At 39.5% G+C, this 21412-nt stretch overlaps 2 protein-coding genes across 3 annotated transcripts; both read left to right on the forward strand.

Moving 5' to 3' along the window:
* Positions 1-5529: 5529 nt before the first annotated feature.
* Positions 5530-13848, forward strand: LOC141800814 (metalloreductase STEAP4-like). 2 transcript variants are annotated; one of them, XM_074683618.1, is made up of 10 exons: positions 5530-5935; positions 6279-6386; positions 6482-6552; positions 6678-6765; positions 8939-9217; positions 9358-9452; positions 9560-9670; positions 11179-11221; positions 11392-11556; positions 13104-13848. In XM_074683618.1, the coding sequence occupies exons 1-10, from the start codon at positions 5735-5737 to the stop codon at positions 13359-13361; spliced, it is 1419 nt and encodes a 472-aa protein (XP_074539719.1). In that variant the 5' UTR covers positions 5530-5734; the 3' UTR covers positions 13362-13848. The 2 variants fall into 2 exon arrangements, with proteins under 2 accessions (XP_074539719.1, XP_074539721.1); XM_074683620.1 differs by having other exon boundaries at positions 5751-5935; positions 6338-6386.
* Positions 13849-17481: 3633 nt separating this feature from the next.
* On the forward strand, positions 17482-21028 carry LOC141800995 (C-reactive protein-like). The gene is made up of 5 exons (XM_074683885.1): positions 17482-17563; positions 17769-17823; positions 19871-19973; positions 20081-20378; positions 20512-21028. Exons 2-5 carry the CDS (start codon positions 17769-17771, stop codon positions 20728-20730), a joined length of 675 nt encoding a protein of 224 aa, XP_074539986.1. The 5' UTR covers positions 17482-17563; the 3' UTR covers positions 20731-21028.
* Positions 21029-21412: the final 384 nt, after the last annotated feature.

Raw genomic sequence — 21412 nt, forward strand, 5'->3', positions numbered from 1 at the left:
AGCAGATCTTTACAGCAGAATTGAACATATTTACAGCCTGGATACAAAGAATAAAGTTTATAGTGTCAATAGCTGATTTCCATAATGGTACTCATTGCACAGGGGTTGTGTATTTTTGTCTTAATACTTAGTAGATGTTGACAACCAGAGTTCGGCATGGTTTGAATTGCCAGTGTGACCGCGCCCTTAGAAGCAGTTATATCGTGGCTGTTAATGGAGAGGCTAAAAGCTTGCCTCAACCCAACATCTTTTTCTCTTCCCAGATGGACAAAGGTTGAGTTGAGTCAGCATTTTTAAATTGGCATCCATTGACAATAGGCTTCAGAATGTGCCTTGCTCATATGTAACACTGTCAATGGTCTTGACACTAAAAATGTTTACATTACTCATAAAACAACACTAAAATTCCAGTCCTCCACAACTACTAGGTGATACTCACCTACAAAAGGAAGAAAGAATTATGTATCCTGAAATATAATCCTGAATCTGCTGCTTCTGGACCTGCAGACATGAAACTCCCAAAAATCTGCAACCTAAGGAGGGCCACAAAGACTGTCTGCAAGGTGTGCTGCTGAAGATATGCAACCCATATTAACCGTTGAGTCAGCTGGTTTTAGAGAACAAATCAGCGAAATACCTGTGAGATGAGAGGCAGGGTACATTTCAATGAGTACTAAAAGTAAGTTATTACTTTCATCACTCAGTTTTTCATTTAGTTACTTATTTAAATAATGCTTCTAACTATTGACTTATTACTAGTAACTTGCTCAGTACCTGTTACTAAAACCAGCACCTTGTTCCAGTAGTGTCATACATAGAAAATAGCTCAATCTTTATGCTGGTTTTATGTGATAAAATCAGGTTAGTCTTAGCTTTTAGGGGAGAGAATGAACACCTGTGCACACCAAGTGGGATCAATATCAAAAGTCCCTGTAATATTGCATACATCAGTGTTAACACAGAGCTACAGCTCGCACATTCTGCTGGGTTTTATAACCACAGTGATTAGAGTCCCTATAAAAGCTGAGACCATGTCCTGATGCTGCTCGGAGTAGTACAAGATGGAAAGAGAGACAGTGGGATGTGTGTTGCCTGTGAGAGAGGAGACATAGTGTGTGGTGTGTGTGTGTGTGTGTGTGTGTGTGTGTGTGTGTGTGTGTGTGTGTGTGTGTGTGTGTGTGTGTGTGTGTGTGTGTGTGTGTGTGTGTGTGTGTGTGTGTGTAGAGTGCGGTGTGTTACAAGGAAAGATTGGATCTGACCCATTAACTTTACAGGCCACTCATTGAGCACCAGTGCAGTAGGGGTCAGTAGGGAGATTTCACTGTAAATCTCAGCTACGATCACAGTGATGGACTAGAGAGAGGGAAAGAGGGAGAAGCACAGCTTGCAACACTGTTCCTGACTGTCCAAAGCCAAGATAAGTTTCAGTCAGGATATCATCTCCTGCCAACCAGCCAGCTGGACTTTATTTTCTTCTGTTACTCATTTAATCACTCTACATAAAAAATAAAGCCTCTGACAACATGGCTGTTTTCTGAGCACATGATGAGAGCATATTTGGGCTGCTTTTTTCAGCCAGACCCCTCAATGTTGGCCTTGAGAGAAGCTGTTTTTAGATGTGGCCTTTCTGGCAGTGTTAGGTCATGCACTGCAAACTCAAAACATAACCTCAAAAAAGATAGCTGTGGGCACTTATATGAGGACACTCTGTGCCTGAAGGAAAACACAAACATCTGATGTGTTGTGTTGAGGAGGTGAAGTGAAAAAAGGGAAAAGTCACTAAACCAAACCACTGCATCTGACCTGGATGTTTCATGCTCTCCTGTTTATGCCCTGCAGCGTAGCTGATCCTTGGCTTGGTCACACCTCAGATCCAACAAAACTATACCTCTCAAACCCCCCAGCAGGATCATGGGACCATTATCTGGCAGGACTTCTCACCCTCACCTGTAAGACCATCTTTCTCTTTCATTTTGTCATCAAATTACACTCTGCTACAAAAACTTCCACAGTAGATTACAGTTTCATTTAGCAGATGCTTACGTACAACACAAGCAAGACAAAGTGCCAAAAGCTATTTGGCTGCAGGTGCTGCCATTAAGTGCAAGATATTTTTTTTTTCTTTCTTTCTTTTTTTTTTTTTTTTCGAATAATCTAGCCACCTAACCTCAATAAAAACTGCAACAAATCATCATCATCGATTATCAATAATTTACCCCATCCTCTTGTCCTTCTCTTAGCTGAATAACTGCAACAATTAGGATCTATAACATGGGAAGCATCTGCTCTAATAACCCCATCACCCCTTAAAAAATACCTATAACAGCTCTTCCTTCTTTGTCTTTTGCTCTAAATGGTTTAAATTCAACCATGGTTACATTTGTACTTTCAATAGAGCTGTATTCCAAAAATTCCAATCCTACTAAACAGAACACTGCATTTAAAAATCAATCATTTACAATACAGTGATCCAGCAAGCAGGATGTTACTGTATCAGTGAGCCTCATTTCATGCCCCAGAATTCATTAGCATAGACTTGTGGCTCTAATGCACCCTGCTTTTTGCTTAGACAATCAGATATTGCACAGTGTAAGGCCAATCATGGTAATGGCTGCAGCCTGGGAACACTGGACGCTCCAATCATCGCCCTTGCTTCAGAGTGCCTTTTATTCCAGACTTGACATTTGATATGTGATTGCTGCTTCCTTTCAGTTTTGTTTTGATCATCAGAAAACCACCCACGCTGTTGGAGTCTTGATTGTTTGTTGCCCACAAGTACTTGACTGCAGCTCCAGAGCTCTCTGAGGTCGAGCTCTGCCTGAGTTGTTACTCTTTGATCTCTGAGTTTAGCTCCAGAGAGCAAGGAACTCCAGTCCAGTAACAACTGACCACTCAGTATTTAAAAAACATGAAACCCTAACACAGCAGCACATAAATAACTCTACACCTGTCAGAATTCATTTCAAACCCCTCCATGATCCTTTTGTTTGCTTTTCTTCCAATCTGTTGATACAAAACCATTGATTTGAGCTTTTCTTTCAAAAATATCTTACCTTCGAAGAATCTCAAAGCTTCAGAATACTTCGGGAGAAATGCTTGCTTCCCTTTTACTCATGCACATCACTCGAGATCAGCCCCCCATTGAAGAACTTGTGTTGTGTTGAAGAATAACATGGACAGCATAAGCTCAAGCCAAAACATCTGAAGCTCTCCCTGGTGACTGGCTGTGGGTCCTTCTCCATTCAATGGCACAGATGGAACATAGGTAAAAGATAATAATGATTTAAAAAAAAAATCAATGAATGAAAATGAATCAATAATAATTCTTAAAATTCTTATTCTTTTTTTCAGAGTTCAAAGTTTATCTGTGACCAGGGGAAAATCTGGTGAGTATTGTACCAACCAGACAGCTCTTTGCCATAACCCTTAAGTTAAATGTGTGTTGTGGTTGGGAGGGGTGTGACATCAGTTCTGCAGCTTTAAGAACTGGATTGCCTCTCTGTTTTCTTTGTCTCCACCAGAGCTACTTGTAATGATGGTGTTACGGGTTCACATTTCACAATGAGAGATGTGTTGTCCTTAAAAAGCCAATTGCTGGAAGCAGATTTTCACAAGCTTTTCAATGTTGAAGGACCAACCAGAGCAATGCAGTCACTGCGTTTGTAAACAGAGCTGTCAATTGCTGTTCAATTTCCCCTCTTTGAATGAATAAATGAATGAAATTTAAAGCTTCTTACAATTGGACATAAACATTAATGACTGGAACAATGCATGTGTGAAGTTAGAATTTGTTGTTTGACACATGTTCCATCTCAAGAGGCTGGTCTTTTGACCTTTTATATCTTCAGTCAGTAGATGAACTGCCAAATATTTTGGCCTAACTTTTTTGGAGATGGTATGTTATCTGCCTTTTTATTCAGTTCATGGTGAGAATCTACCGCTCTGTTGACCCACACTTTAACAGACTTTTTCCAAGTGAGATAGCGGGGTCTTGATGCTTTTCCCAATGGGTGGTGTTTTCTGCTTCTTACTCTAAATTGCCTCTGCTATGTGTTTGTAGAAACAAGCTTGAATACATGTTGTGAAAAACCAGGGATAGAGAAATTTATAGGAGACTCCTCTTCCTGTATTCTGTACACTCTTGATGCTTTGTCTTTGTGAAAAGCCATACAACTCACTCAGTGAGGTTGTTGGGAACTTTTCAAGAGTTTAAGTTTTTGGGAATTTAGTTTACCAAACAATAGATACAGTGGGGTTGAGAGCCCAGGCTAATGACTGCTAAAAATAAGAGATCAGTGACAAATTTAGCCACATTATCTTTAGTATGATAAGTGTGTGTTTATGTGCCATTAAATTAAGATGACATTGCTATAACATCCGTGACACACTTACACATACAAGCAAACACACAGGCCAGTTAGAGGAGCAGCAGAGCAGAGGGAGTAATTACAGTGTAGGACAGGTCACTGGGCCCGCGGTTCACCTCAACCCTAAACACTGGAGCTATTCAGGACCTCTGGGAAAATAACAAGGGCCACACTCAGAGGCCAACTTCGGTTATGAGGCTATGAACATTAATTACTCACAGGGGCAATGCTGGAGTGCAGATTAGACTGTAATTGGTGGGTTTGCCTGCCCTCATGAATCAGCAAGTGCCTCTGCTGACCGGAGTATCAGTGACTGATTATAAGGATTGCACTGTTTCACTCAGAGAGCACAACACATGAAGTCCTGCAAATAAAAATGTGAGTTATTTGTTTTGCACACATGTCAAAGTAATCATGCACTTGGTAGAGCATGTGAGGTTTTATGGTCATATAACGGATATTATGCAGGGGAAGAGAAGAGGGGGTTGGGGACATTCCAGCAAATTTTTGTGTGTGCATACCATGACTTAGACTTAACCCAGATGTGTTTGCAGAAAGTGGTAGCTAATTGCAACCTGGTTTAATTCCTTAAATATCTTAGACATGCACTTAATCCAAGTCTTTTTTTTGACATGCCTCAGTCTTTTAAAACAAGCCTGTATTCAGCAGATGATATTAAAGAGCCACAGTTATGCAGTAAGAAAAAGCTCATAGAGGGTTCCAAAATGTGCAGCCCTCATGTCCTCAAGTAACCTTTCATTTGTACACACTGTTTCCTCTGTGTAAATTTGTGTTTGCTCGGGCAAAGCAGGTATTTGGTAAAACCGGAAAAACCCACACAATGTTGGCAGGCTGAATGAATTGGAGTTTCCTAATGTTGCGAAATCTGTACAGATGATCCACAGCTTTCCCGAAGATAGTTATTGCTTTCAAATGTTGCGACAACAAGTGCTAGTCCAAGACAACCACATAGCAACATAGTTTGTGCAAGGATAACAGAGTCACTCCATGACACTCCGTCCAGCAGAGGCACACATGTCTTCTAGCTTTTCATGTGGAGTTTCCCCAGTTTGGTCAGACCTCAGCCTGCTCCATGGGAGGGGATAGGGCAGTACAAAAAGTCACACAAGACTGAAAAAGCTGTCAGTTAGGGAGAAATGGATTAGGAGGACAGAGGCTGAGGCTTCTTTTCTCTGGAAAGCTATTACTTTGAAGGCCTTTAATTTTTTTACATCTTCTTCAAACTCTGACACATTAGTCCGTCATATTTGAAGTACCCCTTTGTCATAAATCCTGGTGGATTGTTTTCAGCACAGGAGATTTCTGCTCTGTTCGTGTCAGACTTGTCATCAGATTGACGGAGGAGCATGTCAAAGGAGGTGAAGCCTGAGAGCGTGTCGTTGTGTCCTTTGGGTGCAGCAGCTGCCCCCGAACAGGAGCTGCTGTGTATCTTCGGGACAGGAGACTTGGGGCGTTCACTGGGCCAACGTCTGCTCCAGGCTGGATACAGGGTGGTGTATGGCAGCCGCAGACCTCACAGCTGTGGTCCCCTGCCCGTGGGAGCTCAGGTACAGCACACAGCCCAGTGTCTTTTTTGGCATGAGTGTAGCATTTGAGGTGACTGTTTTTCTGGTAACTCAAAAAAAAAAAGGCTGTGGACAAAAGTCAGAGTGCAAAGCTTGTGATGCAGAAAAGAGAAATTGTTATCAGGCTTTCAAAGTTGACCGAGTTTCACCAGGTCACAGATGTTTGTCTGCACATGGCACTGTTTGTTCTGCCTGCTACATTAAGTTTTATGCAATATGTGCTCAACTAGTGAGCTATGAAATACATGTGGAGTTAGTTTTAAGCTAGAGAGTAGCCAAGTGTAATGCATGCTGGATAACTGTACTGTGTTTTTGTGGTGTCCAGGTGTTGAGTCATGCAGCAGCAGCCCAGTCATCCAGTCTGGTGTTTCTTTGTGTTCACAGAGAACATTATGACTTCCTGGAGAGTCTTGTGCCTCAACTCAAGGGGAAGGTACCCAATTTGTGCAGTCATATTCCTTTGTGTTCTCAAAAACTGGCATAGTTTTTAATTTTTTTTACCACCCTGCTGGTTTCATTGTTCGGAAGGTGCTGGTGGATGTCAGCAACAACCTCGAGAAGAATCTTTACCCAGAGGCCAATGCAGAGTACCTCCAGAGGTAGGACAAAATCAGGCAGTAATGTAATTACCTTAACTGTTCAGGGATCTCAGGGGTCATGTGGACTGAATCACAAATGACTGGCGGTACATAACACTAAGTAGAGTTTGTTGTTTGCTGTGCAGGCTGATCCCTGGAGCTCATGTGGTGAAAGCTTTTAACACTTTGTCCGCCTGGGCCCTGCAGAACGGACCCTCAGATGCCAACAGGCAGGTAAGAAATGTGTCAGCTCATGAGTGTATTTCCACTTGTGTGTGGGTAAAAATATCTAACACACACTCTTCTTTGTGTGTTATTGAAAACTCCATTTTCTCCCTAATGGGGACATATCTTATTTTAGAATTAGTTCTGCTTCTGTTCTCCTTCCACTGCAGAACTACAAGCTTTTTACCATTCCCCATTGTATTTGCACAGTGGGGTGTTGACCAACAAGTTAAAAATAATAGTCCCTTTCAGAGAGGAAAGCTTTTCAGTCCAAACTATATTATTAACTCATTTTGAAGTTTTGATCAAACCAAATCCGAGCAGAAGAAGCCAAAGCAGTGGAGTCAGCCTTGTCTTTACTCTGAGTGCCATCTTTGATGTATCCTTGAATCAATTAACTCCACAGTCTCTCTCAGATCTGAGCTTCCATCACGTGCTTTGCTCTCCCGCTCTGTACTGCGAAGCTGCAGCATATGTGGGTTTTTCTGTTTCGTTTTTATCTGGTTAGTACAATCCCAGAGGATGGAAATAAGCCACACAGGAGAGAATGTGAAAGTGTGTGTGTGTGTGTGTGTGTGTGTGTGTGTGTGTGTGTGTGTGTGTGTGTGTGTGTGTGTGTGTGTGTGTGTGTGTGTGTGTGGGTGTGTGTGTGTATATATATATTTATGTATATTTGTGTATTAAGAACGAAGTTGGCCATATTACACCGGTGTTAGCTGAACATTATTGCTCTTTTTACCTGTTTTCTCAAATTGTTTTGAATATTTCATACTGGAACTCACAGGATCCCTTGGTTGTTTTTACAATCAGTCCTCTGGAGTAATTCATCATTTTATCATTGAACTCAAATGAATAAAAACACTTAAAAATACAGAAAAAATGAAGTCATAAACTCCTAACACAGTCAAGTTATAAATTTTCGGCATCACATTTATCAACCATTCTTGGAAAGAAATCCTACTTAAAGCCACTTTTTTAAAAAAACTTGTAATTATTGTTTATCAGAAAAAAAAATCACATCAAAGATTGTAATTTGATTCAAAACAGAGAAATCATCTGCTTATAGATAGTACTTCTTATATTTATTATGATCCATGTTCTGAGAAATTTAACAATCAAATTGTGATAATTCTTAGGAACAAATCCCATTTTTTTATCGAGCATTATTAACTTATTTTTAGAAAGATAAAAAAAAAAACTTTCAAATGACCACTGTTTAAAAGTGGCACACAAATGGGTCAAAATAAAAAAATCTTTAAGTCCAAATGGAGACTAAACAGTTTTGTTATCACACACTGAAAAACATTCAGCAAGTTTTGAATGGCATCCTGCACATGTTGTAGCTGAAATTATTGAATTATTATGCATTAGAGACACAATAAATAAATAAAAAAAAATATGAGTGATGAGATTCAGTTACCCACTGGCTGCCACAGCTGGCTGCTTAGCTAATACAGACATCCAACTTCATTGATTTTAATTAATTACGTTGGCAGTAACCAAGGGTCTTTACATCTTTAATCCTTGCTTTGCAGTTTGAAATAGCCCACCTCTGCTTGTATTTCTTTCTTTCTTTCTTTCTTTCTTTCTTTCTTTCTTTCTTTCTTTCTTTCTTTCTTTCTTTCTTTCTTTCTTTCTTTCTTCTTCTTCTTCTTCTTCTTCTTCTTCTTCTTCAGTGGGGGAACTGTTGACATGTTTAAAACTGCTCACGTCAAGCCGACAACACATTACCCAAGGAAAATCACTGAAAATAGGTCTTGGATGTTCTGACATGACTACATGTAGAATGTAGTTGGAATCCTTTATGGTTTCTACGTTCTGGGTTTCACCAAGGCCAAGCATGTCTGTGTCTGAACACTCATACTCAGCTCTGAGTGCTGTGCTTGTCCAGCTTGGATCATTCAAAGCAGCTCAACTGCACTAACTGTCCTTTAACTTTTCTTTTAATTCCTTTAATGCGTTTGCACATGAATCTGCAGTTTTATCCCTTTTTGTGGGATTTGTCCCTTTGGTTATGAGTTTCAACTGGCACAAGTTTCAAGCTTATAAGAACACAACTCTGATCAGAGGAAGCAAGGTGCAAAATTATCTCAAAACTTTGAAGCATTTAAAAAAAAAAAAAAAGATAGATATCAATAAATAAGGCCCTCTTTTTTGTTTCTTTTCTTTCTTTTGGATATAGGTGTACCTGTGTGGGAACAGTTCAGAGGCCAAGCAGGCTGTAGCAGAGACAGCTACCAAACTGGGCTTCACAGTTCTGGATAGAGGGTCTCTGTCAACTGCCAGAGAGCTGGAGGACTTCCCTTTACGCTTGTTCCCAGAGTGGAGGCTGCCACTGCGTATCGCTGTCGGCCTCACTGCCTTCTTTTTTTTCTATCTGCTCATAAGAGATGTCGTCTACTCATATGTCGCCCAGGGGAAAAACACGTCCTTTAGAATCATGGTGTCACTAGCCAATAAGGTAAAGACGCTTCAAAGTTTAATGCATCAACATTTGTTCTTCTCTGAAAAGTAGCCTCCAAGTTTAATTGGTAGAAAGCATTTTACTAGAGTGTACTATCCTCTTTATAACATCTCCTCTTTTCATTCTCCATCTTTCAGGTGTTTCCCATCGTCTCCCTCATCATGCTGTCTCTGTGTTACCTGCCTGGTGTCATCGCTGCCATCCTTCAGCTCTACAGAGGAACCAAATACAAGTCAGACACCAACACATGATGGACTGATATTTAGTGTCAGCACAGAGGTGAACTGTTGCCACCATGTTCCAAATATTACAGCATAGATGTAAAACTGTGTGTTTCAGGCGCTTCCCTGACTGGCTGGATCGCTGGATGCTGTGCAGGAAACAGTTAGGACTGTTAGCACTTGGCTTTGCCTCTCTGCATGTGCTCTACACTCTCATCATCCCCATAAGGTCTGTAACACACACACACACACACACACACACACACACACACACACACACACACACACACACACACACACACACACACACACACACACACACACACACACACACACACACACACACACACACACACACACACACCATCTTTCCCTCTCTGAGTTTTGTTTGTGTCCTCCAGAACACACACACACGCTGTGAACATGGAAACAATTGAGAGCACAGCATTAACAAGTGTTAGTCACCAGTTTTGTGTGGGTAGCTTCAACAAATGCAATTAAAGAAATGCCCATCTGTTTTTGCTGTTGTTGAGTTGTGTTAACCTGGTAGGTAATAAAAAGATATTATTTACTCAGGATATTCTGTTTGAAAAAAATAAAATAAATGTATTGAGAATCTGGTTTGGAAAAGAGTATCATTGTATGACATTAAAGAGGAAGTGAATTTAAGACAGAGCATAGAAAGAATCTGAAAATATGGTGGCTACTTCATGAAAATGATATCATTTCGATTAATGACAACTGACAACTAGTAGTGGTGTTTTAAGATTTTTGGTTTATTGCCATTGTCACTTTTTTTTTTTTAAAAGAGCATTAAATGAAACATCATATCAAATTTGTCTCCCATTCTAATACCTAATCTTCCCACCAGAGTCTGTCACTCAGAAAGTTGAGAAGTGATTCATATGTGTCCACTTATGTTCTTTTACTCCCTGCCCAGAGCGTACTTCTATCTCTATCCCCTCAGCAAAGTTTCCAAATTAAATGCAGTTTGAATTTAAAGGGGTCATGTATAATGTAGCTGGTAGTTGTGCAAATTAGAACCCCAGCAGGGTGAGCAAGGCCCTGATAAAAAGAAGAGGAGTCTCACCCTGATTTGCATGTTCATCCACTCACTCCACATTATCCTGAATATAACCTGGATACAAACTGAAAACACAAAGAATTTGACACATAATATTGATTTGGATATCCTTCATTGATTTCCAAATTATTAATCATCGCTCTGATACCACATTCAGTTACACTTTAGAATATAAAAAAACCTTGTTTATTTGTTATAAATGGCTAAATTAAACTGAACACATCCTCCATTGGTCACTTTGGCTCTTCAGCCCAAGTGGCTTCACAGTTGTCACATATGAAAGCACAAACAAAGTAATTTTCACAGCTTATATTAATGCTAGAATCAATACCACTCACAGTTGAGGTTTATTATCACCCAGACTCCTAAGGCACTGACACAAACATTTTTGCCACAGTGTCAACAGGCAGAAGTGAAATGGACTCTTTTATGTTGATTTATTTGATATGATGTGTAATCAAGATATTCACTTTTGATGTTGAGAATTAATCACAGTGTTGTGAGGTTTGCACCAATCAGAATCTAGTATTTTACACAGCCGTGGAGTACTGCTCAGTGACTTTTTTTTTTTTTTAAGTGTGACAGTATCCATCATGCTGGATAGTTTTTTCTTTACACTTTTCTTTAAGTGATTTTGACACTTTCATTTCCAGATATTACGTGAGATACAAGATTTCTGCAAGCACCATCGAACAGGTAAGAAAGCCGTGCTGCTTTAAAAAGAAAAGTGATGAATTCAGCTATCATTTTCTTTAAATAAATTCTTAAAAATTTCATGAAAACTGAGACAATTTTGAACAATTTAAACATTTCCACATGATAAAAACTGCTCTAAATATCACTGCTTTGTGTACCATCACTTTTAGATAAAAGAGAACCAAACTTCAGAGTTTAACATCTCTTATGCCTGGCGTGGTGACTCCTACTACTCCATGGGGATTCTGGGATTCTGCCTTTTTCTCCTTCTGGGAATAACCTCGCTCCCCTCTGTCAGCAACGCTCTCAGCTGGAGAGAGTTCAGCTTCATACAGGTGGATACTGGCACGTGTGTCTGAGTAGTGCTGTATGTGGCTATCTGGATGTGTTAGTGTAGGAACTGCAGAGTTTCAGAAGATTCACGGTGACACATTATGGGCACAGAATACAGAGCTCTGCGCTCCCTGAGAAGAAAGATGTGCAGCCCATCTGAATTTATCTAAATCCCTGCATCCTGTTTACTGCTTGCTGGCAGCCACAACTTGAGACGTGGAATGTTAGATAGAACGGTTTCCAGGGGAGATGGCCCCGTGGTGTCCTCAGCAATCTGTCCAACAGCTCTGCCCTTCAGCACATGTTTATGTTTGTGCTTGTGTGTGGTATAACAGGAATAATTCAATAACAGATTGTGTAGTTAATGCATTTTAACTGAGTATATCATAGAATTTTGAATCCTCTCCCTTGAAACCTTAAATGACTCTAAAAAGTAAACATACTAAGCTTCACACCTTTTCACAGCCAACTGATTTGGCACTCGAAGCCCTCACAAAAGGAAGTGGCTGACTAGCACACTGCAGCTCTTTTCAGAGCTGTTTCTAAGATATTTCATGAGCTAGCTTCTAATAAAATGAATACAAACAAGCTCATTGTGAAATTTAATTTAGAACGACTGATTAGCTCACCTCTACAGCGTGACCTTGAAGCGCAGCAAATGACACAGAGATTGATGATTCATTTAACACAAAAACACATGTTTTCAATATTGAACAGCCTCAGTGGGTATTCACTTACAGTACACAAACTATTGATAGTTTAAACTGCCTTGTGAAATGTTCAGTGTACAGACTTAACAGCATCGTACCTGTGTATGTGTCAAGGTGCTGGTTTTTAGTCTGTATGAATTTGTTTAGGAAAGAAAAAGAGCACATGTCCATTAGCTCAGATTTACGCTTCAAGTGTTCAGGCTTCTGCACAAAAGGAAAATCAGTGTGTGAGCCCGATCGCAAATTTCCTGTTAAAGGTGTGTTTGTAAGATTTCACATTTTCAATGGTAATTTTATTCACACTGATACAAATGTTTACCTTTTTTTTGCCACTTTGACCAATTGAAAATTAAATCAGCCTCACCACAGGGAACAAACTCATTCATAAATGTAACTGGGTCACGTCAGCTTTTTTTTCTTTCCTTCCACAGCCCTCCCCTTTACTCCCGCTCAAATTAGAGCAGCGCTTTAAATGTTAAGTTATTCATCAAATGTAATTTAGGGGGCATATATTATCCTTGGCCATGGTCTTTAGGTTTTTGTTCATGCGTGTGAGTTGGCTTTTTTCAAGTGTGTGTATGTGGCTGCACTTTCTCTATATGCATAAGTGGTATTATCTCTGCATTCACGTGCACACAAAGTGATGAGTGTGATGGAGTGTGCGCACATTTGTAGGTCAAAAGCTTGTCCCTGTAAAGGTCAGTCTATCACATTCCAGCGTAGTGAGCCCATTACCCGGCCATTAGTCACGTTTTTATCAGTGAAAGTGTGATTATGTGGATCTGTAAATCAGAATCTGCAACAGTATGTGCCTTAACTTGTGTTTTTGTCTCTTGCAGTCTAAGCTGGGGTACCTGACATTGTTCTTCTGCACATTTCACACCTACCTGTATGGCTGGGACCGCTTCCTTCGCCCTGCGACGTACAAGTGGTACACCGTGCCGGGCTTCATGCTGTCTCTGGTTGTGCCAACTGCGTTGCTGATACTTAAGCTTCTGCTCCTCATGCCCTGTGTGGACCGCACTCTCACACGCATTCGACAGGGCTGGGAGAGGTGTGATCCAGAGGACGACAGCAAGAAATCATTACTAACATAGGACTGGGACATTTCAAGACAATGACACAGAACAGAGCCACTGCATTGAGCAACTCTAGGTCCTTGTTTTGAGATGTCAAGGCTGTACAGTTACATATACATTTTTCTGGTTTGTATCATCCACAAAATCAACACACAACAGATTATATCTCCAACCAGTAATCACTTTGGAAATGTTCTATTTTTTCAGTTTTTATAAGAAACGCAGGATACACAAACACCTCTAACCTACTGTATTTAACACAGGTATCAAAGCAGCAGCATTAACTGTTCTCATAACTTTACCTTTAAATAACACGGTGCTCAAAGACATCAGTGTTTTCTCTTGTTCAGAAATTAGTGACTTTGTTGTAATTCCTTTATCAAAAGCCGCAACATTTTGAGTCGCTGATTTCTTTTAACCTCTGTCCCCCTAAACCCTTGTCTACTGTACCTGGCAGCTTAAGCTGATTGTTTGCCTGAGCCCATTTTTATGTAAACCTAACTTTTTGAACTTAAATGTAAAATAAAACAATTATATTTGGATTAAAAAAACCTCTCTTCTTCCTGTCTAAATCTAAGCCTGTCTGAAAGCTCAGTCAAACTCTGACTTTCACTTTTTTCCCCTGCTGGGTTGAATGTGCTCTGTCTCGTAGCCTCAGTCTGATCTGATCCCTCTCCAGGGTTCATCCCTCTGGCTGATCTGATGCTGTTCTCCAGGAAACATTCGCTCTGAGCTGCAGACTTCTCCCTAGTCACTTTACTGGATCTCATCACAGCAGCGGAGAGCAGAGCATGCTGCTGACACCATCACTGAAATCCTCAGTAGAGAGGGTGTTATATTTGGCTGTGTCAGAAAAAAAAATTAAGCACTTGATGTCAAGCTGGAAGTCATTCCAGGTGATCATTAGAGGAGCAAGCAGCTATCTTGAATGTTAAAAAAACATGTCAGTACTAAAATACAGGAGACCCCATTTACACCAATGTTAAAATGAACCTTTTCTTCTTTTTTTTGCACAAAGAAAAAAAACACACAGTTGACTGACAAGTGGACACATTGTAGCTGTATGTCAGGATACCAGACCTGCGTCAACTCCACCTCTTTACCTGATGCTAGGTTGACCATAATTAGGTCAAGGTAGCATTTTAACATGACAACCATCATCATTTGGTCTCAAAAACTCCTGATTCAGAAACCAACGGTGACATCACTGAGACTATGTCAGTATTATATACAGTCTATGAAATACAGTGAAGACAGCACAATACTAAAACATCTCAGAGTTGTTATTCAGCCAGGTTGAGGGGTACACACACTGACTGAACAATAGTTTTAGGTAGGAAGGCAGAGTCGTACAACGCTACAACATATTAAAAACAAAAAAGGGTCATTTCAGGCAAGACCGCTCTTGTCGAAATAATTCATCGCTTGTATGTAATGAGTTAAATCTGGCAACATGGCTCTGTTCTGGGAACTCCGAGCCCAAGTGGAAAGGCAAACCCTGAAGCAGGGAGAGCACACCTCCCTTCTCCTTCATATGCATACATAAAGGGCCAAGGCAGGGAGAGCCACAGCAACAAAAACTCACAGGGGTACAGAACAAAGCAGACCACCCATTTAGCCGTTTGCCGGTTGGATGTGTAGATGTGATCAGCTGAGCTATCAGCTGATGGGGCTGGTGTTCGGAGCAACTAATGTACTGTGGGCTGAGTTTTACCATGTGGACTGCCTTAAGTGCAGCTTTGCTCAGTTATTGTGTTTAACTAAGAGTTTATTCATCTGTTTAGTGCCGCAAATCTCCGCAGTCATAACCATTCTCACGTTTGCATGTAAGTCCTTTTAGTGATACAGCTCTAGTCAGTTTTAGAAGAAGTGCACTGACACACAGCTGCAGACAAACTCCTTCAGAATAACATCACAACATGTACACAGCAGCTTAAGAAAAAATAAACTTCTTTTCATCTTTAGAGTAGCTTGAGAAAAGGAAAAGTGAATGGATGTAACAATGAGGTAACTAAAAATATAAGTGGAGTATCAAAGAGATTTTGTTAACAGTATCCTCTCTCTTTGTATGGGACTGGAGATTGACTTTTTTTAGCAAGTTCTGTGGAGGCTTCAAAGCTTTTTGTAATAAATCATAAATGATGGGTTGGCAACACGTGGAGCTGTGATTACAAGTTTGCCATTCAGACTGCAAGAATCACAAGCGTATAATCGCAGTCAGATCCTGAAATGTTTTTGATGAGGATCTTCTGCTTTGTACTCACTTTGAAATTTCTATCAGCACCAAGAAGAAACTAACACAACAAAGCTAAACACAAAACAAAGTGTCTTATTTTGAATTAACCATATAGAAGCACAAACTCCAGAACAAATACTTTACAGTATTAATAATCATTAATATTGTCTTCTTCAGCTAATATTTCCAGCTAAGCAAAGCTGACACTGAACTAAAAAAAAACTAAAAATATTTTTCTGGGGGCGAGTCATTTCCTGGCTGCACTGTGGCGCAACGGTGAGCACTGCAGCCTCACAGCAAGAAGGTCACCGGTTCAAATCCCCAACCCCCCCATCCCAGACGGTGGGCCTTTCTGTGTGGAGTTAGCATGTTCTCCCTGTACATGTGTGGGTTCTCTCTGGGTACTCTGGCTTCCTCCAACAGTCCAAAACATGCTCACCAGGTTAAATGGTCACTCTAAAATGTCTGTAGGTGTGAGTGTGTTTGTAAATGGTTGTTTGTCTCTATGTGTCAGCCCTGCGATTGACTGGCGACCAGTCCGCCTCTCACCCAATGACAGCTGGGATAGGCTCCAGCCACCCGTGGCCCTGAACAAGATATGCGGTATAGAAAGTGAATGAATGAATGAGTTATTTCCTGTACAGGTTAAAAGCAAATAAAAGTCTGATTTCAACAAACACTTTTAGGCCATTTTCAAAGTTGTATATATCAGGACCCCCAGTCTGTTAAGTTTTTTTTCATTTCCTTATTTATTCACTCACCCACCAATTCCTGTTTTATTGTGTTAACTTGTGTCTTGTCTTTTTTCAGTTCTCTTTGAGTTTCTCCCTTACTGTTGATCACTGTGCCCCTCCCTAACGTGTGTCACGTGCTTCTTGTTTGTGCACTTCCCGTTGCTAGTTACCACCCAGGTGTTCCCTTCACTCTCTGCCAGATTATTGCCAGGGTCAACTTCCAGCACTTTAGTATTCTGACGACCTGTTTCTGTTCCTCTCGTTGTTATCCTGCCCACAGGATTTGTACCTCTGCCGACATTTGGTGTGTACCGAACCTAATCTGTAAACAAAGACTCTGCTTTTGGACTGTTTTGGCTCCTGTGTCTGTAGTCCTTACGTCTGTGGCCTTGACAGTACAGCAAATATAAAGTGGAGGGTTAGGGCCACATTAAAGAAGAAGAAAAACAGATTTCCACAATAAATTTGAGAAATTTACAATAGTAAAGCGTACTCTTAGGGAAAATAAGTGACTATTTTATAGTTACCCATAAAACCATGAGACAAAAGCCTCTCAATTTACTCAACTGATGACTTCTTACCACAAATTTCTACACAGTGAAATAAACTTAGACAATACTCTGTAACTCTTTTTAAACTAACACAACCTTAGTGCATTTGTCTTTCTACTGATGCAAGCAGGTTTGCCAGGAAATCATCAAAAAGCACAAGTGCAGAAGGGTTTTCGTGCTGTCTTTAAAATTAGACAACACATAGGCCGGTTGAAGGGGGATTAAAATGAATCTGACCAATATCATCACTTCAAGCTAAAACACATTTATGCTAAGGGATTAATCTTTCATCTTTATGGGCTGATTTATCTGATGATTGAAAGAAATAAAAATAGGAAAATGCAATTAAATCATCTCAATGACAGAACTATTAAAGTAACTTATTCCAAACATATAAGAGCTGAAAACATGGTTTAGTTATCTTTATCAAAACAGACCAGAACTGTTTGCATGCAATCCAAAATAAAAAGTATTTCAGCAGAAACTCCCTTCAGGAATCTGTTGATTCAGCGGAAAGCTCTTTTTATGAAATAACAGCTTTTAACCCTTCAGCTCTAAAAACCTCTAAAATGTAGAAGTAAATAAAGGAAGGAAACATGTGGACACAAACATGTACAGGCAGAAAAAAAGGAACCACAGAGTGAACAAAAAGTGACTACCCTCTTCCCTGATTGACACAGTCCAGTCTCAGATTTCGAGGTAAGATCGTCACATGCAATTCTGCAAATACAAGAATTTAAAGAGATTATATCTCATGTGATCTACTCGTACTGTTTATTCTAGCCACTGAACGCGGGGAATGGCTGTACCATCACATTTTTAATTACTCTTTGGCACAGAGGCCACAAGGGTGTCACAGAAAAACAAACCTTGTTTTCGTTGTGTCTTTATGTCTTTGTATCAGATGGAGTTCTTGTTGTTGCTGGTGATGCTGGCGTCGAGTGCTGCGATTCGTCAAGGTAAAAAATAACATTCATGAAAGCACTCAAATAAAGTTTAATGTTCTTTCAATTGAAATGTCTTGTATTAAATTATAATCTCACCTTGAGCTTTAAAACTTTGCTTTAATCCTCTTTATGATCTGACAGAACAACATTGATTGGAATACTTTCTTTTTTTAAAAAAGCATCAACACTCAGAGTTAATGGAAATGACTTACATCCTCCTTAGACCTTGATTTTTCAGCTTCAGTTTGGTCTTAAAGAGTCAATGTGTAAAACTGTAGAGGCATTAGACTGGGAGAAAAAGTGGTGTTATGTACAAGAGGCCCTTCTCAAGGATAAATAAATAAATAAGAGTGCCTGTTAATGTAAGTAGAGGTCTGTGAGGATTCTTGTGAATAGGGCCCTTTATTTTGTGCATCATGTAGAAATGTAAATGTTCAATGATATCTAACAGTCAAGTTTATAATCAAAATGTTTTTCTTGCTCACCCTTCCCATTGGTGAGGCTCCACAAGACAGAGAAGGACATGAAGCTGCTGTGATGCATAACAGTTATGATCCTCAAACAGCCAAGATTTTGGCTACTAAGATTTTTAAAAAAGAAAGAAAAAAAAAAAGATTTCAATTCATGTTCTTCTGCACACAAATTATCCTCCTCTTTGCTTTCTTCGTTTTTGTTTTCTTTGTTTTCGTCTTGGTCTTCTTCGTGCATTACAGTCAGCTATGCACCAAATACAAAGTGCACATAGCTCTTATCTTTTCAGTGCTGCTGTAAAAACATGGCAGTGAGAGATGGTGACCTCTGTAGGAGAGGGCCTGCTTCTGTGCAGATTTAAAAGGCTCATTTTAAGTTAACAAGATCAAAACTATTTTTGGTTAAAGTTTTTCTAATAGTTATTACCAGTATCATATCTTATTTCTACAGTTTGGGCTGTTCTACAAAATGCCATTAAAATCTATAGGCTAAAATGCTGTGCTCAGCATTTCAGCACAACAAACAGCACATTTTGGTCATTTTTATGTTTGTTCTTTTAATTTTTAATAATTTCCACTTCAAGCATGTAACATATAAATAAATATAATATAAAGAAAAATTCTGTGAGATTGCTAAATCTTTAGTGAAAATGGAGAAAAACAAAAGACTTGGAGTTACTTTTGCAACATTTCATCCTGGCCTGTGTTTGTTGGTCTCACTGCCACACATGAAAAACATTAACATCTTGCATCGTAGACCTGTCAGCTTTCTAACAAGATCCAATCAGCTTCCTCCTCACTCTTCAAACTCTACTCTGGTATTTCACATCTTTTGGAACAAAATTGAGGAAACAGCTAAAAGTGAACGCAGTTGTACTTTTATGAGTTAAAAATTCATACTGGTATAGGAACATTATGTTCTGCTTGATGGCATTAAATGTTTTTATCTATTTAATGACAGACGTAGAGGCAAAACCAGAGCACAGGAGATGAGTTGCCAAAGTCCATTTTCACACAGATCTCAGTCAGTCAATTCAACACTGTAGAGACTCTGTAGTTGGTGTTAATTTAAATCTACTCTCTGGTAAAAACAGACATCAAACACCTCCCTAAAGATGCTTGCGCCATGTAGCACACCATGCGTGATGTGTTTTAAATGCTAATAATACAACTAATATAAACTGTAATTTGCAGCAGACAGATTGGGCAAAAAAATCCTTTTTGCCAGGAAACAGTTCTTGTGGATACCAGCTAACTCAAAGAAAACATGCAGCCTTTCTCTGTTTACAGTATGCAGGTAGTATCATTTATCTGCAAAGTTTAAATGTTGAGTTATTGAGTTTTAAAGATTCTGTTGCCTCAATGTCTGTGAGTAACGTTTCTTTAATCCTGTGTGTTGACTGTCAACCAAAATATATGATGAACTTAACATGGAAAAGTTAGTTATCACAAACTAATTGTAATTTTTTTAATGTAAAAATTATGTTCTTGATCAACCTTTGGACTCACTTCACTGGTCAAAAATAAAAATCCAAGCAAAAATATTTGCAATTACAAATGCTGAGTCATTTTCTTGCTCTTTCTCTCAGATCTTACAGGTCAAATGTTCACCTTCCCAAAGCAAACCAAGAGCTCTTATGTGAAGCTGATGACATCTGTACGTGACTTGAGTGCTATAACCGTCTGTCACAGGTAGGACTGAATGAGTAGAGTGTGTCAGGAACTCTTCTGTTTCTCTGTTTGTGAAAAAAAAAAAAAAAAGAATCATTGATTTGATGATTTCCCGCTCATATCCACAGGTCATTTACAGACCTCAAGAGAGACCACTCCCTGTTTTCTCTGTCCACACCTTCAAATATCAACGCCTTCTTGATTTTCTGGGATTCAGCAAATAAAGAGATGGAGCCCCATGTCAGGGATGCCAAAGCCGAATTCTCAGGGCTGGACTACAAGCCCAACATGTGGCACTCTATTTGTACCACATGGGACTCTGCGACTGGGCTGACACAGCTGTGGTTTGATGGAGTGCCGACCAGCAGAAAATTCACCATCTCTGGATCAAGCATCTCAGGGTCCTTCATAATTGTTATAGGACAGGTAGAGTTACACTTATAAGTATCATCTAATCATCATTATAAGTCAATCAACGTTAACTTTTTTATGCCTCTCATTTCAGTAGAAAATACATTTCAGATCTGAGTCACTAAATCATCTTGTGCCATCTTTACAGGAGCAGGATGACCACGGTGGGGGTTTTGACATCAATCAGTCCCTGGTCGGAATGGTGTCTGATGTCCATGTGTGGGACTACACCCTCTCGCCCTGTCAGATTCAAAAATACATGGACTATTTGAACTACACCCCAGGAAATGTGATCAACTGGAGTGGGCTGGAATATCAGACTTTCGACAAAGTTGTAGTTGAAAAACAACAAATGACCTGTCAATAAACTTTGAAACAATCCCTGTTACAACTAAATGCTTCAATAAAAAAAAAAAATCAGTAACCTGGAATGCTGGAAAGTTCCAATCATGTTTCCTGTAATTTGACGTCAATTGTAAACAGTATGATGTAACTTTGTATAAATTTGGCACAGCGTTTTTGTCTGAGTCTCTTTTTTGCCCTGTTTTAATATTTTGTTTGATTTTGTTTTAAATCATCAAAGGGCTGAAAAGTGTATTATTTTGGGCCCAGCAGATAAAAATCTATCTTAATAAGATCACTATGAAAATCAAAATTATTAATACCAGGGGTGGTTCTCAATCCCAATGATTATACTTTTAACAATTGTCAGTTAGAAAATTCACCTTTACTTTATACTGAACTACAGTAAAAACAAGTTTTCTTGTTGTCAAGTTTCAACCAATGGCACTATGAAACTATAATTGACTACATTACCTTGTTGCTTTGTATTTGTTAAGAGTTGTTTTCAACAAAGAAAAATAATATTGAAAAGAAGATCTGATCTCTGTAATTTTTTTGGAAACAACCACATGCCATTGGTAAGAGTCAGGACCTCACAACAGTGGGTGCTCATGTTCGTGGGAAATGGATTTTTTATCCCAGAAAAAAACAGTCCTTATAGCACCTTTAAGTGATTTGTGTTGTCTGCTGGTAAATATTCAACCATG

The sequence above is a fragment of the Halichoeres trimaculatus genome, unplaced genomic scaffold (genome assembly GCF_033239565.1).
Source record: "Halichoeres trimaculatus isolate MK-OKI-2021-1 unplaced genomic scaffold, fHalTri1.1 fHalTri1_scaffold_12, whole genome shotgun sequence".
Lineage (NCBI taxonomy): Eukaryota > Metazoa > Chordata > Actinopteri > Labriformes > Labridae > Halichoeres > Halichoeres trimaculatus.

What these genes read in the sequence shown, in the direction of transcription:
- LOC141800814 (XM_074683618.1), top strand. Translation starts at nt 5,735, where the DNA reads ATGTCAAAGGAGGTGAAGCCTGAGAGCGTGTCGTTGTGTCCTTTGGGT. An exon ending in CTGCAAGCACCATCGAACAG is followed by an intron (nt 11,222 to 11,391) that starts GTAAGAAAGCCG and finishes CATCACTTTTAG; the next exon opens with ATAAAAGAGAACCAAACTTC. An exon ending in GAGAGTTCAGCTTCATACAG is followed by an intron (nt 11,557 to 13,103) that starts GTGGATACTGGC and finishes TGTCTCTTGCAG; the next exon opens with TCTAAGCTGGGGTACCTGAC.
- LOC141800995 (XM_074683885.1), top strand. Translation starts at nt 17,769, where the DNA reads ATGGAGTTCTTGTTGTTGCTGGTGATGCTGGCGTCGAGTGCTGCGATT. An exon ending in GAGTGCTGCGATTCGTCAAG is followed by an intron (nt 17,824 to 19,870) that starts GTAAAAAATAAC and finishes TCTTTCTCTCAG; the next exon opens with ATCTTACAGGTCAAATGTTC. An exon ending in GCTATAACCGTCTGTCACAG is followed by an intron (nt 19,974 to 20,080) that starts GTAGGACTGAAT and finishes TCATATCCACAG; the next exon opens with GTCATTTACAGACCTCAAGA.